A 19,147-nucleotide genomic window follows, 5' to 3' on the forward strand; every position below is an offset into this window, starting at 1 on the left:
TATAAAACTTTAAAGTTGGTAGGCGTTTTATTTTTAAATTATGTTTTAAATTCTTTCTCTAAAAAAAAGAGAAAATAATTACTTGAAAATATTATTTATCACTGTGAACAAATAAGAAATGATCTTGAGATATTATGGCGGGTACACAGCAGGCATCAATTCGTCGTGCACGGAAATGCGTTAGAGTCGGTGGAAGTCATTTTGAACATTTTTTTTAATTTGGCTAAATTTGTTTTCTTTTAAATAAATTTTAATATACAAATGTAATTTTGTATTATTTTGAAAATCATTATTCAATTATTACGAATAAAGGTTTACTTTCTATCGATCAAATGCGTTTTTCTTGAAAATAGTTAGTTTTAACGAAATAAAACAAGAATACCTTTTTCTTAGAGAAAGATATAAAAAATCTAAAAACATAATATAAAAATAAAAAATCCCACCGGCCTTATAGTTTGTAAGTTAAAAGACTAACAGATGATTTGATTCTAGCTTTCCGAGATAATGTCAAAAAATCTGCCACACTACTTGAAAGATATTCACTTAATGATAAAAAAATTCTTATACATTATTAAGATCTACAAAGTTATATAACGTTATTTACGAAAAATAATTCTCAAATTTATACTTTAGAGACAAATATCTTGGTAGAAATGCATTATAGAAAAAAATTTTATAGAAACATATGGGGTTATTTTTATTTGCTCTACATACATATAATATGTGTATTGAATTTCATTTTTATAGAATTTCTCGGTTTTTCATTTTAAATCAACTGCAAAAATGTCACCGAATTATTGTTGAATTATTATTATGTTAATTTCTAACAAAAAACTTGTACATAAAAGTTTACGTATTTACCATCATATTTCACATTCACAAAAAAAATTTATTGCATTTTATGTTATCTTTTCTTACCTCAGCAATGAATATCAAAATCCAACGAAACGTGCAAACCAAATCGTCCTCCAAAGGCCACACTCCGATTATCCGCATCATTGCCCTTATCGCTAAAAAACCATAGTCCATACCATCATTCCAGTGTGTCTTTATGTCTTGCGACATTAGTTTCGATCTCAAAAAGATAGTAGTTATATGTGACAGACTATTACTTTATATCTACCCGACATATGTATATAATTTTAGAAAGAATTACTGGCGATACCCAAGAACTCATCGATCGGTTTTTATGTCGGTATTAGATAAATGACAGGACAAATTTGTATAACCATACATTTTTGTAATATCCATCTGTCCGTCATTCTAATATGTGTAATTTTTCATGCCTTCGACAGTTCTGTCAGCCGATAGTCGTTTATTGCGAAATAATATATTGCACTTTTATCGCACCTATTTGAAATATTGATCAACAATTACAAGTAGCAAGAAAAGTTGTAAATTTGTTTAACCATAGATTCTTCATGTTTAGATATATTTTTCATGTTCTTTTTCTATCCTTTCTCTTCAAAAATATTACCAAATCCTTGTTGTTGCATTACTCGAATAAACAAACATTACTTATAAAGCTAAGATTAAAACTTTGTTTCTCGTAAATATTTTTTTTTGTAATTTCAATAATCCTCTTGCCTTCTTTAAAATATAAATATAGCTAATATATCTAATTTATTTATTCATTAATTTATTAATACTCAAAAATTATCATGATAATGATATGTTAATATATTTATTAAAATTGTTATCATAATTGTAAGCAAAACACATCTGTATTCATCCATTTACGATTCTACTTTATTTTTATCACTTTAATAATCTCGACAATACAGTAAGTACAGAAAATCATATTATAATAACAAATGTATTTTACCAAGTGTTGCGTTTAAAAAAATATTACAAATTATAAATCAATAAATTACATAAGGATAAATTAAAATAAAATTAACCTCATTTTTTAAGAAAATATTTCACGTCTCTATCATTACCCTTAATACGGACAAATACGAGGCGGAAGCCTTCAGAATCTCTTTAAAACTCACAAAATTTATCGCTAGAAATTTTCCCGCAGTCAATCGATGAGGATTAGTTGCCCGAAATATCATCAATGGCAAATCTTTCATCACACTAACATCAAAATTATACCAAGGTATCTCATAAATGGCGTAGGCAAGGCTTTCAGATTGAAACTCCAACGTTTGTCCAGCAAAACAGTAAGTAAAAAGTTGAATCAGTAACACGACGATGAGAAGGATATGTTCCGAAGTAGCGAATAATGTATTGTGCATAGTAAACGCAAGAATTAATTGAAAACCTGAAATATATACGATGTTAAGCTAGATTTATGGTGGATTAAAAACAATTTTTATAAAAATGTATTGTTATATTTAGGATATATACAGGATGTTTCATTTTAATCTCATCAGACAAATATTTTGAATGTAAACAAGATACAGAAGAACGTTTCAGGTAAAAACTGTTTGGCTCGAAGGAAAGCATAAGATGGTGCCATTGAGTTGATCTAAGTCATTGATAACCACATTAATATATTATCATGAAAAAACGAAAAATAGCTTTGAAACGGTTCAGTGTTTTGAAAGTCTCGAGAAGAGCTACAAGAATATGCAATAAAAAATAGGGAGTTTTATTTAAGAAATTGCCATATAATTTTTAAACTATCCAAAAACAAATCAGTAACATCGTCTTATAATTCTCTTTGAATCAAAGCATCTTCCATATTTTTCGAAATATTTGCCCAATAATATTAAAATTAAATATTTTTCGGAATATTTGCCTGATAAAATTAAAATGAAACACTCTCTATATTATAATTTATATAAAAATTTTGTAGAAATTTCATAGTTTAACAAAAATAATTTTTTTACACAAGGACAAGAATAATCATTTCCCGTAGTTATTTTTATGTTGATTCCATTTTTTAAATTGCTCATTACATCACAATTGGATACTAGATAATTAAGTTAGTGGAAAGAAAGGACTTTTCATATATTTTGACATATTATTATATAAATGAAATTTTTTTATTTTTTAATTTTAATTTTAAAATTGTCAGGTTCCTTTGATCGACCCTATATATATGTAAAAATCGTGTAAAATATGTATATAAGTATAAATGTATAAATTTTATAATTGCTATTTTTATCAATAAAAGTTACCTTCGACACATATGAGCATGACGCTCATTAAAAGCTGCGGCAAGATGACTAAACTGTATGCTTTCTCCAGATGATACGCCAGATCTATGAGACGGTGATGTCTCTTCAACAGAATGCCAAGTTTCTTACGGGAAAGCGATTGTTTGCTACTAATTTCAGCAAATTCCAGCCTAAGAACCTCGAATTGTCCACACACATGCATCGTAAGGTCGAAAAAAAATGCATCGTTTCCGACTATCGAGACGCAGTTGACGAAGAGCTGTACCGTTTGCAAGACTTGAACGAGGCCGTAAGTGAAGGATGTATTTGTTTCGAAAACACAATATGTCGGGAAAAGCAATCTTTTTTCGCTCGTTTTGTTGTAAGTTTGATTTTCCAAAGAAATCCAAGGTAGATCGAAATTGGCGAATATAAAGGACAAGTAGGGAAATACGCAGTAGGCACAACCGAGATAGGAGAATATCAAGAAACCGAATCTACCTGTTCGCGCGTACTTCAACATTATATCGCGTGAGGGAGGATGCTCGACCAAAGTCCAATCATGGATGATGGCTTGCACCAGAATCAACTTGTCTTTCCAATTTACACGATGCATAAGTAGTTTTGATATGCTACTCACCGAAAAGGAGACCGACATAAAAGCGTATAAAGTGTCCTCGTAACCGTTACAATGTCGAATCACCTCCAATGATAGGCTGACCGTTGTACTCATCTGGTTCATGAAAATCAAATAGATAAGTCCAGTCTTTGTGCTAAGAACTTTATTTTCATCAAATTATATAGTATAGTATTTGTATACAATTCATTATTTATAATTTTTGTTTCAATTTTATTCAGGAAATTATCATCAAGATTCTCAAGATGAGGGACACGTGAGTGAAATTAAAATTTATTTATCAGACAAAAAGAGACCTAAAAATAATAATTTCTTCAATATTTAAACTATTGAATAATATTCAAACAAAATATAACTTACTTCAATCATTGTCGATATAAACCATCGAATCCTCGAGAATACATTTTCTTCATCCAATACCCACAGCCCAAGTATGCTAAGAAGATTTTTATAAAACGTCAGGACGTAGGCAGTTTCAGCATTCCATTGCATAGGCGATCTCATTTTAAAACCTTAGTTTATTCCATGCAATTCTTTCAATTATTATTTTCTTCGAGATAAATATTTTACGATAAGTCTGCCGAGTTTCTCTCCGAAAAAGATTGTAACCCTTTGTCTCTCTATAATGACCGCATCGTTCGATACTCGATACCAAATTGTTATAAATGCAAGCCACATTTGTTACGCTGCGACAACCCCTCGCGACTACCTCTGGATTTCTATCTGATCTATTATTCATAATGACTCTTGCGACTTATTTCTTGCGATTTCTTGGAGAACAAGTATAATATACATAATTTGAATTTGCATTTGTGTTTGTACAAATTACACGGTTGCCTCATATTTTATCATTTATAACAATATAAATTTAATAGAATAATAAACCTAGAACCTTAAATGTTCTATTTATTGATAAATAAAAAATCTGCAATTGCAAAGAAGAAAGAAAGAAAAAAATTGATCGTTTAGTCGTTCACTGAGGAAACGGTTCGTACATTTTTTCCAGACTAATAAGCAAGAAAACAGCAAACAAGAAAATATCATGTTTAATAAAAAATATAATAAAAGACTGAAAGAAGATTTGGTACTATTATTACCGTGTATACATATATTATACATTAAACAATAATGAGAAAAATTTCTTTCGCAATCTGCTAATAATTTATCCTGTTTTCATTTCCGTAAATTTTTTTCTTCAGGAAGAAAAGTTATCTTTTTAGAGGGAATATTTTTTTTCTACTATAACAATAAAATATAATGTACAAAGATGCGATAAAGTGGTAGAAATATTATAGAAATATTTGTGGAAATGAAAAATATTGTGTAAAAGAGAATGGATAACAAATAGATATAAAGTTATGAACATTTTGTGAAACTACACTACAATCGATATGTCATCATATCTTTGATGTAAGAAAAAAAACATAACATGAAATAGAACACTTAGCTTTCTATCTAATAAGAATAGCCAAATATATATTTCGTCGTGCATAAAAATTTATTTTAATTTCTTGGTATATTTGAAATGTTGCTTCGAAACTAATTAAATAATATATTTTTGTATAAAAATTATTGTTTCGGAAATATAGATTATAAAAATTTATTATATCATTAAATAAATCATTAAATGAAAAAGAAATATCTTAAAATAATTGTCTAAATAATAAATGTTTGAGCTTGATAATTTATATAGCAAAACAAATTTAAATATAAAAATAATAAACAAGAAGATCAATTTTTTTTAATTGATAGACGACACAAATTCTAACACCAATCAAATAATTTGAAAATATCATAATTACTACAGAAAAGTGCATGTTCCAAAATACAATCAAATATATCTGCATCTTTTATACAGTATCAATCTTTGTTTATTTCGTTAAAACTAACTGTTTTCAAGAAAAACATATTTAATCAATAAAAAGTAAACCTTTATTCGTAATAATTGAACAATAATTTTCAAAAAAATATAAAATTACATTTGTATATTAAAATTTATTTAAAAGAAAACAAATTTAGCAAAATTACAAAAATGTTCAAAATGACTTCCACCGACTCTAACGCATTCCCGTGCACGACGAATTGATGACCACTGCAGCCACCATAATATCCCAGAATCATTTCTGATTTGTTCACAGTGATAAATAATATTTTCAAGTAATTGTTCTCTCTTTTATACACAATGTAATTTTGTATTATTGTGAAAATCATTATTCAATTATTACGAATAAAGGTTTACTTTCTATCGATCAAATGCGTTTTTCTTGAAAACAGTTAGTTTTAACGAAATAAAACAAGAATATCTTTTTCTTAGAGAAAAATATAAAGAATCTAAAATATAATTTAAAAACAAAAAAAACCACCGATCTCATAGTTTTGTAAGTTAAAGGACTTACAGATGATTTGATTCTGACTCTCCGAGATAATATTAAAAATTCTGTCACACTATTTTAAAGATCTTTATTTAATGATAAAAAAAGTTCTTATACATTATTAATAATAGAAATACATTATTAATAATGTATTTCTTAAGATCTTAAGATCTACAAAGTCATTAAACGTTATTTAAGAAAAATGATTCTCAGATTTAAACTTTAGAGATAAATATTTTGGTAGAAATGCATTATAGAAAAAAATTTTTTAAGAACTTGTGGGGTTATTTTTATCTGCTCTACATGCCCACGAGAGATTGTCCACCAGGACATCCTGTATATACGTATAATATGCGTATTGAATTTCATTTTTATAAGATTTCTCGATTTTTCATTTTAAATCAATTGCAAAAATGTCACCGAATTATTGTTGAATTATTATTATGTTAATTTCTAACAAAAAACTTGAACATAAAAGTTTACGTATTTACTATCATATTTCACATTCACAAGAAAAATTTATTGTATTTTATGTTATCTTCTCTTACCTCAGCAATGAATATCAAAATCCAACGAAACGTGCAAACCAAATCGTCCTCCAAAGGCCACATTTCGATTATTCGCACCATTGCCCTTATTGCTGAAAAACCATAGTCCATACCATCATTCCAGTGTGTCTTTATGTCTTGCGACATTAGTTTCGATCTCAAAAAGATAGTAGTTATATGTGACAGACTGTTACTTTATATCTACGCGACATATGTATATAATTTTAGAAAGAATTACTGGCGATACCCAAAAACTCATCCTTTGGTTTTTATGTCGGCATTAGATAAATGACAAGACAAATTTGTATAACCATACATTTTTGTAATATCCATCTGTCCGTCTTTTTAATATGTGTAATTTTTCATGCCTTCGACAGTTTCGTCAGCCGATAGTTGTTTATTGCGAAACTAATAATATATTGGACTTTTATCGTACCTATTTGAAATATTGATCAACAATTGCGAGTAACAAAAAAAGTTATAAATTTGTTTAACCATAGATTCTTCATGTTTAGATATATTTTTCATGTCCTTTATCTATCTTTTTTCTTCAAAAAGATTACCACATTCTTGTTGTTGCATTATTCGAATAAACAAACATTACTTATAAAGCTATGTTAAAACTTTGTTTCTCGTAAATATTTTTTTTTTGTAATTTCAATAATCCTCTTGTCTTCTTTAAAATATAAATATAGCTAATATTTCTAATTGATTTATTTATTAATTTATTAATACTCAAAAATTATCATGATAATGATATGGTAATATATTTATTCAAGTTCTTATTATAATTGTAAGCAAAACACTTACATCTGTTTTCATCCAATTAAGTTTCTACTTTATTTTTATCACTTTAATAATCTGGACAATACAGTAAGTACAGGAAATAATATTATAGTAACAAATGTATTTTACCAAGTGTTGCGTTTAAAAAAATATTACAAATTATAAATCAATAAATTACATATAGATAAATTAAAATAAAATTAACCTCATTTTTTAAGAAAATATTTCACGTCTCTATCATTACCCTTAATACGGACAAATACGAGGCGGTAGCCTTCAGAATTTCTTTAAAACTCACAAAATTTATCGCTAGAAATTTTCCCGCAGTTAATCGATGAGGATTAGTTGCCCGAAATATCATCAATGGCAAATCTTTCATCACGCTAACATTAAAATTATACCAAGGTATCTCATAAATGGCGTAGGCAAGGCTTTGAGATTGAAACTCCAACGTTTGTCCGGCGAAACAGTAAGTGAAAAGTTGAATCAACAACACGACGATGAGAAGGATATGTTCCATAGCAGCAAATAATGTATTGTCCATAGTAAACGCAAGAATTAATTGAAAACCTGAAATATATACGATGTTAAGCAAGATTTATGGTGGATTAAAAAAATTTTTTATAAAAATGTATTGTTATATTTAGGATATATACAGGATGTTTCATTTTAATCTTATCAGACAAATATTTTGAATGTAAACAAGATACAGAAGAACGTTTCAGGTAAAAGCTGTTTGGCACAAAAGAAAGCATAAGATGGTGTCATTAAGTTGATCTAAGTCATTGATAACCACATTAATATATTATCACAAAAAAACGATAGCTTTGAAACGGTTCAGTGTTTCGAAAGTCTCGAGAAGAGCTACAAGAATATGCAATAAAAAATAAGGAGTTTCATTTAAGAAATTGACATATAATTTTTAAACTATCCAAGATCAAATTAGTAATATAGTCTTATAACTCTCTTTGAATCAAAGCATCTTTCATATTTTTTGAAATATTTACCTGATAAAATTAAAATGAAACATTGTATATTATAATTTATATAAAAATTTTGTAGAAATTTCATAGTTTAACAAAAATAATTTTTTTTACACAAGAACAAGAATAATCATTTCCCGTAGTTATTTTTATATTGATTCTAATTTTTTAATTGCTTATTATATCATAATTGAATAATTAAGTTAGTGAAAGAAAAGACTTTTAATATATTTTGTCATATTATTATATAAATAAAATTTTTTAATTTTTTAATTTTATTTTTTAAATTGTCAGGTTTCTTTGATCGACCCTATATATATATATATATATATATATATATATATATATATATATATATATATATATATATATATAAATCGTGTAAAATATGTATATAAGTATAAATGTATAAATTTTATAATTGCTATTTTCTTCAATAAAAGTTACCTTCGACGCATAAGAGTATGACGCTCATTAAAAGCTGCGGCAAGATGACTAAGCTGTATGCTTTTTCCAGATGAAGCGCCAGATCTATTAGACGCTGATGTCTCTTCAACAGAATGCCAAGTTTCGTAGGGGAAAGCGACTGTTCGCTACTTATTTTAGCGAAGTCCAGCCTAAGAACCTCGAATTGTCCACACACATGCATCGTAAGATCGAAAAAAAATGCGTCGTTTCCGACTATCGAGACGCAGTTGACGAAAATCTGTACCGTTTGCAAGACTTGAACGAGGCCGTAAGCGAAGGATGTAGATGTTTCGAAAACACAGTAGGTCGGGAGAAGCAATCTTCTTTCGCTCGTTTTGTTGTAAGTTTGATTTTCCAAAGAATTCCAAGGTAGATCGAGATTGGCGAATATAAAGGACAAGTAGGGAAACACGCAGGTGGCGCAACCGAGATAGAAGAATATCAAGGAACCCAATCTACCTGTTCGCGCGTACTTAAACATTATATCCCGCGAGAGAGGATGCTCGACCAAAGTCCAATCATGGATGATGGCTTGCACCAGAATCAACTTGTCTCTCCAATTTACACGATGCATAAGTAGTTTTGATATGCTACTCACCGAAAAGGAGACCGACATAAAAGCGTATAAAGTGTCCTCGTAACCGTTACAATGTCGAATCACCTCCAGTGACAGACTGGCCATTGAACTCATCTGGTTCATGAAAATCAAATAGATAAGTCCAGTCTTTGTGCCAAGAACTTTATTTTCATCAAATTTATTAGTATAGTGTGTGTATACAATTCATTATTTAAAATTTTTGTTTCAATTTTATTCAGGAAGTAATCATCGAGATTCTCAAGATGAAAGACACGTGAGTAAAATTAAAATTTATTAATCAGACAAAAAGAAAACTAAAAATTATAATTTCTTCAATATTTAAACTATTAAAGAATATTAAAAAAAAATATAACTTACTTCAATCATTGTTGATATAAACCATCGAATCCTCGAGAATACATTTTCTTCATCCAAAACCCACAGCCCAAGTATGCCAAGAAAATATTTATAAAACGTCAGGACGTAGGCAGTTTCAACATTCCACTGCATAGGCGATATCATTTTAAAGCCTTAGTTTATTTCATGCAATTCTTTCAATTATTATTTTCTTCGAGATAAATATTTTACGATAAGTCTGTCGAGTTTCTCTCCGAAAAAGATTGTAACCCTTTGTCTCTCTACAATGACCACATCGTTCGATACTCAATACCGATTTGTTATAAATGCAAGCCACATTTGTTACGCTGCGACAACCCCTCGCGACTACCTCTGGATTTCTATCTGATCTATTATTCATAATGACTCCTACGACTTATTTCTTGCGATTTCTTGGAGAACAAGTATAATATACACAATTTGAATATGCATTTGTGTTTGTATAAATTATACGGTTGCGTCATATTTTATCATTCATAACAATATAAATTTAATAAAATAATAAACTTAGAACTTTAAATGTTCTATTTATTGATAAATAAAAAATCTGCAATTGCAAGGAAGAAAAAAAAAAGTTGACCAAATTATCGTTTAGTCGTCCACCGAAGAAATTGTTCGTACATTTTTTCCAAATTGATAAGAAAGAAAACGGCAAACAAGAGAATATCATGTTTAATAAAAAATGTAATAAGAGACTGAAAGAAGATTTGGTACTATTATTACCGTGTATACATATAATATACATTAAATAATAATGAGAAAAATTTCTTTTGCAATCTGCTAATAATTTATCCTGTTTTCATTTCCGTAAATTTCTTTCTTCAGGAAGAAAAGTTATCTTTTCAGAGGGAATATTTTTTTTCTACTATAACAATAAAATATAATGTACAAAGATGCGATAAAGTGGTAGAAATATTATAGAAATATTTGTGGAAATGAAAAATATTGTGTAAAAGAGAATGGATAACAAATAGATATAAAGTTATGAACATTTTGTGAAACTACACTGTAATTGATATGTCACCATATCATTGATGTAAGAAAAAAAACATAACATGAAATAAAACACTTAGCTTTCTATCAATAAGAGTAGCCAAATATATATTTCATCGTGCATTAAAATATATTTTAATTTCTTGGTATATTTGAAATGTTTTCTCGAAACTAATTAAATAATATATTTTTGTATAAAAATTATTAATTATTGTTTCAAAAATATAGATTATAAAAATTTATTATATCATTAAATAAATCACATTAAATGAAAAAGAAATATCTTAAAATAATTGTCTAAATAATAAATGTTTGAGCTTGATAATTTATATAGCAAAACAAATTTAAATATTAAAATAATAAACAAGAGAATCAATTTTTTTTAATTGATAGACGACACAAATTCTAACACCAATCAAATAATTTGAATATATTTAAATTACTACACAAAAGTGCATGTACCAAAATAATGTCAAATATGTCTGCATCTTTTATACAGTATTAATCTTTGTTTATTTCGTTAAAACTAACTGTTTTCAAGAAAAACATATTTAATCAGTAAGAAGTAAACCTTTATTCGTAAAAATAAAATAATGATTTTCAAAATAATATAAAATTACATTTGTATATTAAAATTTATTTAAAAGAAAACGAATTTAGCGAAATTAAAAAAATGTTCAAAATGACTTCCACCGACTCTAACGCATTCCCGTGCACGACGAATTGATGACCGCTGCGGTCATCATAATATCCCAGGATCATTTCTAATTTGTTCACAGTGATAAATAATATTTTCAAGTAATTGTTCTCTCTTTTATACACAATGTAATTTTGTATTATTGTGAAAATCATTATTCAATTATTACGAATAAAGGTTTACTTTCTATCGATCAAATGCGTTTTTTTTTAAAACAGTTAGTTTTAACCAAATAAAACAAGAATACCTTTTTCTTAGAGAAAGATAGAAAGAATCTAATACATAATTTAAAAATAAAAAAGGCCATCGATCTAATAGTTAGTAAGTTAAAGGACTTACAGATGATTTGATTCTGGCTCTCCGAGATAATATTAAAAATTCTGTCACATTAATTTAAAGATCTTTATTTAATGATAAAAAAAAGTTCTTATACATTAAGATGTACAAAGTCATATAAACGTTATTTAAGAAAAATGATTCTCAAATTTAAACTTTACAGATAAATATCTTGGTAGAAATGCATTATAGAAAAAAATTTTATAAGAACTTGTGGGGTTATTTTTATCTGCTCTACATGCCCACGAGAGATTGCCTACCAGGACATCCTGTATGTACGTATAATATATGTAGTGAATTTCATTTTTATAAGATTTCTCGATTTTTCATTTTAAATCAACTATAAAAATGTCACCGAATTATTGTTGAATTATTATTATGTTAATTTCTAATAAAAAACTTGTACAAAAAAGTTTACGTATTTACTATCATATTTCACATTCACAAGAAAAATTTATTGTATTTTATGTTATCTTCTCTTACCTCAGCAATGAATATCAAAATCCAACGAAACGTGCAAACCAAATCATCCTCCAAAGACCACATTCCGATTATTCGCATCATTGCCCTTATCGCTAAAAAACCATAGTCCATACCATCATTTCAGTGTGTCTTTATGTCTTGTGACATTAGTTTCGATCTCAAAAAGATAGTAATTATACGTGACGGACTGTTACTTTATATCTACGCGACATATGCATATATTTTAGAAGGAATTACTGCCGATACAGAAGAATTCATCGCTCGTTCATAGATCAGTTTTTATGTTCGTTTAAGATAAATGACAAGACAAAGTAAAAAGTGGCGATTTTTGCCCATCAATCGGAATCTAAAATTTATATAGATTATCGTTGTTAATGCCTTGCACAATGCAAAAATATTTTCTTAATGTCTAAAAACCAATGGGGACTTGGCCAGATTCAAAAAGAAAGTACGATGTTACACTGTAACAGATGTCCGATTATCTTATGCGGTATCCTCGGAATAGGTGGTTTAATTGTCTTTGCGGTGTTATTACTCGACTGGTCATTTCATACGTGATATAAATATCCACGACAAAAAAGCATAAAGCACCCTGATTCGTGAGAGACGACGGTGTTAACGATAATATAAATCATTTTGAGTAACGAAAGAGGATGGAATTTATTCTATAAGTCTATATAATATTGATAATTATTTCAACATAATCTTATCGCCATATTCAATTTCAAATTTCGAACTTCGAATTGATGATGCCGAATGTATTTTATCAGACACTCCGAAAACCCTCAAGCAACAGTTTTCACGCGACAGCAATGACTTTTCCAAACATACATGCTGCCATTGGATCAGCCATTTTAAATGACAGTTATTGTAGATATTTATACCACGCTTAGAATGACCAGTCGAGTAATAAATACTCTGCAAAAGACAATTAAATCACCTATTCCGAGGATACCGCATAAGATATTCGAACATCTGTTACAGTGTATCATCGTACTTTGTTTTTGAATCTCGCCAAGTTCCCATCGATTTTTCGGCTTGAAAAAAATATTTTTGCATTCTGCAGGGCACCAGCAAAGATAATCTATATGAATTTTAGGCGCCAGTTGATGGGCAAAAATCGCCATTTTTACCGGCCCTGCTTTGTATAACCATACATTTTTGTAATATCTGTCCGTCTTTCTAATATGTGTAATTTTTCATGCCTTCGACAGTTCGGTCAGTCTCTATAGTCGTTTATTGCGAAACAAATAATATATTAAACTTTTATCGCATCTATTTGAAATATTGATCAACAATTACGAGTAGCAAGAAAAGGTTGTAAATTTGCTTAACCATAGATTCTTCATGTTTAGATATATTTTTCATGTTCTTTTTCTATTTTTTCTCTTCAAAAAGATTAGCACAGTCTTGTTGCATTACTTCAGTGAACAAACATTACTTATAAAGCTATGTTTAAAATTTTGTTTTTCGTAAATATTTATTTTTTTTGTAATTTCAATAATTCTCTTGTCTTCTTTAAAATACAAATATAGCTAATATTTCTAATTTATTTATTTATTAATTTATTAATACTCGAAAATTATCATGATAATGATATGTTAATATATTTATTCAAGTTCTTATCCTAACTATAAATAAGAAAAAACAAGGCCATGAGAGCTTAGTGACATTATTACTATACAATACAAAATAAAAATAAAAATAAAAAACAAACTGAAAGAACAACAAATTGGTAAAAATAAACATAATTATATTAAAATTAAATTTATAACAGTAGTAAAAAACTTTCGAACGAAAAGCGGAATGGCCTTGTTTTTTTCTTATTTATTATTAATTTATGAAGAGCTTGAATAATATACTAACTTATTATAATTGTAAGCAAAACACTTACATCTGTTTTGATCCATTTAAGTTTCTATTTTATTTTTATCACTTTAATAATCTCGACAATACAGTAAGTACAGAAAATAATATTATAGTAACAAATGTATTTTACCAAGTGTTGCGTTTAAAAAAATATTACAAATTATAAATCAATAAATTACATAAGGATAAATTAAAATAAAATTACCCTTATTTTAAAAAAAAATATTTCACGTCTCTATCATTACCCTTAATACGGACAGATACGAGACGGAAGCCTTCAGAATCTCTTTAAAACTCACAAAATTTATCGCTAGAAATTTTCCCGCAGTCAATCGATGAGGATTAGTTGCCCGAAATATCATCAATGGCAAATCTTTCATCATGCTAACATTAAAATTATACCATGGTATCTCATAAATGGCGTAGGCAAGGCTTTGAGATTGAAACTCCAACGTTTGTCCGGCGAAACAGTAAATGAAAAGTTGAACCAGGAACACGGCGATGTAAATAAGATGTTTTATAGCAGCAAATATTGTATTGTCCATAGTAAGCACAAGAATTAATTGAAAACCTGAAATACATACGATGTTAAGTTAGATTAATGGTGGGTTAAAAAAATTTTTCATAAAAAATGTATTGTTGTATTTAAGATATATACAGGATGTTTTATTTTAATCTTATCAGACAAATATTTTGAATGTAAACAAGATACAGAAGAACGTTTCAGGTAAAAGCTGTTTAGCACAAAAGAAAGTATAAGATGGTGTCATTAAGTTGATCTAAGTCATTGATAGCCACATTAATATATTATCACGAAAAAACGATAGCTTTGAAACGGTTCAGTGTTTCGAAAGTCTCGAGAAGAGCTACAAGAATATGCAATAAAAAATAAGGAGTTTTATTTAAGAAATTAACATATAATTTTTAAACTATCCACGATCAAATTAGTAATATAGTCTTATAACTCTCTTTGAATCAAAGCATCTTTCATATTTTTTGAAATATTTACCTGATAAAATTAAAATGAAACATTCTATATTATAATTTATATAAAAATTTTGTAGAAGTTTCATAGTTTAACAAAAATAATTTTTTTTACACAAGAACAAGAATAATCATTTCCCGTAGTTATTTTTATATTGATTCTAATTTTTTAATTGCTTATTATATTATAATTGGATAACTAAGTTAGTGAAAGAAAGGACTTTTAATATATTTTGTCATATTATTATATAAATGAAATTTTTTTATTTTTTAATTTTATTTTTAAAATTGTCAGGTTTCTTTGATTGACTATATATATATGTATAAATCGTGTAAAATATGTATATAAGAATAAATGTATAAATTTATATATAATTGCTATTTTTTTCAATAAAAGTTACCTTCGATGCATATGAGCATGACGCTCATTAAAAGCTGCGGCAAGATGACTAAACTGTATGCTTTTTCCAGATGATACGCCAGATCTATGAGACGGTGATGTCTCTTCAACAGAATGCCAAGTTTCTTATGGGAAAGCGATTGTTTGCTACTTATTTCAGCAAATTCCAGGCTAAGAACCTCGAATTGTCCACACACATGCATCGTAAGATCAAAGAAAAATCCGTCGTTTCCGCAGTGTGAGATGCAGTTGACGAAGATCTGTAGCGTTTGCAAGACTTCAACGAGGCCGTAAGCAAAAGATGTATATGTTTCGAAAACACAATAGGCCGGAAAAAGCATTATTCTTTGGCTTGTTTTGTTGTAAGTTTGCTGTTCCAAAGAAGGTAGATCGAGATTGGCGAATATAAAAGACGAGAAGGGAAACACGCAGGAGCCGCAGCCGAGATAGAAGAATATCAAGAAACCGAATCTACCTGTCCGCGCGTACTTCAACATTATATCGCGCGATTGAAGATGCTCGACAAAAGTCCAATCATGGATGACGGCTTGCACCAGAATCAATTTGTCTCTCCAATTTACACGATGCATAAGTAGTTTTGTCATGCTAATCACCGACGAGGAGGCCGATAGAAAAGCGTCGAAAGCGTCCTCGTAACCGTTACAATGTCGAATTACCTCTAGTGACAGGCTGACCGTTGCAGTCATCTGGTTCATGAAAATCAAATAGATAAGTCCAGTTTTTATGCCAAGTATTTTATTTTCATCAAATTATATAGCGTAGTGTGTGTATACAATTCATTATTTATAATTTGTGTTTCAATTTTATTCAAAAAATAATCTTCGAATTTCTCAAGATGAGGGACACGGGAGTGAAATTAAAATTTATAAATCAGATAAAAATGTTTTAAAGATATTAAAATTTTTATTATAAGCGGATGATTTAAAATTTTTTTATTGCATTTGCAGTGTATGTGATGCCCAGAGTTTGCAACAGGACCTTGTTAATTTTAGTTCTTAGGCTAGCGCTAACTATTTATAATTTAATCTCTCAAAATGTCAAGTCATAAATTTTACCAAAAGTAGATCTATTCTATCGTATAATTATACAATTAATGATATTGCCTTCTCGAATGTTGATCTGGTTCGTGAGCTTGGCATTATGTTTAAGTGTCCAATTTATCTTTTGAGTGCCATATTCAGAGGATCGTAACTGTGCCTTTAAAAAATTAAGTTTTATTTTTCGGTCATGTAAATACTTAAAAAATGCATCTACTTTAAAATTTTTTTACTATTTATTTGTTAGATCTCAGTTGAAATGTGTCTGGGTTTTCTGGGCTCCCTACCAGTTAAATCATATGTTGTTGATTGAATGAGTACAACATCGTTTTCTTTGCAGAGTTAGTTTTTACTTGGGCATGCCTATGCAGCTTTCGAATCATAATTATGTACCTATATTAAATAACCTTATTAATATGATTACGCTTGCTAAAAAGAGATATATGCATGATATGTTATTTCTCTTTAAACTAATAAATGGATTCATAGTATTCCCGGAATTGCTTGAGAGAATTAATTTTCATATTCCAGCAAGATCTACTAGATTTAGAAGAATCTTCCTAGAAGAGTACCATTGTACGTCATATGCAAGGTTTTCATCTATAAACCGTCTTGCTATGCGTGGCAATGAACTATCCAACAATATAGACTTCTTTAGCCATGTTTATACTCATTCAAACAATCTCTTCTTAAGCTGTTATTCTAATCGCTTATTTTCATTTCTTTATGTCTTTATTTTTTTTTCTTTTGTTTATATTTTTACTTTTTGTTCTGTCCAAAGGGACTTGCTTCCCGTTTAATAAATAAAATAAAAAAAAAGAAAGCTAAAACTTATAATTTCTTTAATATTTAAACTATTGAATAATATTCACAAAAAATATAACTTACTTCAATTGTTGTCGATATAAACCATCGAATTCTTGAGAATATATTTTCTTCATCCAATACCCACAGTCCAATTATGCCAAGAAGATATTTATAAAACGTTAGGACGTACGCAGTTTCAGCATTCCACTGCATAGGTGATCCCATTTTGAAACCTTAGTTTATTTCATGCAATTCTTTCAATTATTATTTTCTTCGAGATAAATATTTTACGGTAAGTCTGCCGAGTTTTTCTCCGAAAACGGTTTCAACCCTTTGTCTCTCTACAATGACCACATCGTTCGACACTCGATACCGATTTGTTATAAATGCAAGCCACATTTGTTACGCTGCGACAACCCCTCGCGACTACCTCTGGATTTCTATCTGATCTATTATTCATAATGACTCCTGCGACTTATTTCTTGCGATTTCTTGGAGAACAAGTATAAATTACATAATTTGAATATGCATTTGTGTTTGTACAAATTATACGGTTGTGTCATATTTTATCATTCATAACAATACAAATTTAATAGAATAATAAACCTAGAACTTTAAATGTTCAATTTATTGATAAATAAAAAATCTGCAATTGCAAGGAAGAAAGAAAAAAGAAGTTGACCAAATTATCGTTTAGTCGTCCACCGAGGAAACTGTTCGTACATTTTTTCCAGACTAATAAGAAAGAAAACGGCGAACAAGAGAATATCATGTTTAATAAAAAATGTAATAAGAGACTGAAAGAAGATTTGGTACTATTATTACCGTGTATACATATAATATACATTAAATAATAATGAGAAAAATTTCTTTCGCAATCTGCTAATAATTTATCCTGTTTTCATATCCATAAATTTCTTTCTTCAGGAAGAAAAATTATCTTTTCAGAGTAAATATTTTTTTTCTACTATAACAATAAAATATAATGTACAAAGATGCGATAAAGTAAAAGAAATATTATAGAAATATTTGTGGAAATGAAAAATATTGTGTAAAAGAGAATGGATAACAAATAGATATAAAGTTATGAACATTTTGTGAAACTACACTACAATCGATATGTCATCATATCTTTGATGTAAGAAAAAAAACATAACATGAAATAGAACACTTAGCTTTCTATCTAATAAGAATAGCCAAATATATATTTCGTCGTGCATAAAAATTTATTTTAATTTCTTGGTATATTTGAAATGTTGCTTCGAAACTAATTAAATAATATATTTTTGTATAAAAATTATTGTTTCGGAAATATAGATTATAAAAATTTATTATATCATTAAATAAATCATTAAATGAAAAAGAAATATCTTAAAATAATTGTCTAAATAATAAATGTTTGAGCTTGATAATTTATATAGCAAAACAAATTTAAATATAAAAATAATAAACAAGAAGATCAATTTTTTTTAATTGATAGACGACACAAATTCTAACACCAATCAAATAATTTGAAAATATCATAATTACTACAGAAAAGTGCATGTTCCAAAATACAATCAAATATATCTGCATCTTTTATACAGTATCAATCTTTGTTTATTTCGTTAAAACTAACTGTTTTCAAGAAAAACATATTTAATCAA

At 28.2% G+C, this 19,147-nt stretch overlaps 3 protein-coding genes across 3 annotated transcripts; all 3 read right to left on the minus strand.

Annotated features, from left to right (window-relative positions):
• Positions 1-1,836: 1,836 nt before the first annotated feature.
• LOC140672078 (odorant receptor 10a-like) lies at positions 1,837-4,464 on the minus strand. The gene is made up of 3 exons (XM_072903914.1): positions 4,105-4,464; positions 3,129-3,840; positions 1,837-2,266 (listed from the first exon to the last, which is right to left on the minus strand). Exons 1-3 carry the CDS (start codon positions 4,246-4,248, stop codon positions 1,923-1,925), a joined length of 1,200 nt encoding a protein of 399 aa, XP_072760015.1. The 5' UTR covers positions 4,249-4,464; the 3' UTR covers positions 1,837-1,922.
• A 3,200-nt stretch (positions 4,465-7,664) lies between these two features.
• Positions 7,665-10,212, minus strand: LOC140671810 (odorant receptor 10a-like). Its single transcript, XM_072903416.1, has 3 exons — positions 9,857-10,212; positions 8,881-9,592; positions 7,665-8,020 (listed from the first exon to the last, which is right to left on the minus strand). The coding sequence occupies exons 1-3, from the start codon at positions 9,998-10,000 to the stop codon at positions 7,677-7,679; spliced, it is 1,200 nt and encodes a 399-aa protein (XP_072759517.1). The 5' UTR covers positions 10,001-10,212; the 3' UTR covers positions 7,665-7,676.
• Positions 10,213-14,395: 4,183 nt separating this feature from the next.
• Positions 14,396-18,290, minus strand: LOC140671770 (odorant receptor 10a-like). Its single transcript, XM_072903356.1, has 3 exons — positions 17,583-18,290; positions 15,638-16,343; positions 14,396-14,823 (listed from the first exon to the last, which is right to left on the minus strand). The coding sequence occupies exons 1-3, from the start codon at positions 17,724-17,726 to the stop codon at positions 14,480-14,482; spliced, it is 1,194 nt and encodes a 397-aa protein (XP_072759457.1). The 5' UTR covers positions 17,727-18,290; the 3' UTR covers positions 14,396-14,479.
• Positions 18,291-19,147: the final 857 nt, after the last annotated feature.

The sequence above is a fragment of the Anoplolepis gracilipes genome, chromosome 12 (genome assembly GCF_047496725.1).
Source record: "Anoplolepis gracilipes chromosome 12, ASM4749672v1, whole genome shotgun sequence".
Classification (NCBI taxonomy): Eukaryota; Metazoa; Arthropoda; class Insecta; order Hymenoptera; family Formicidae; genus Anoplolepis; species Anoplolepis gracilipes.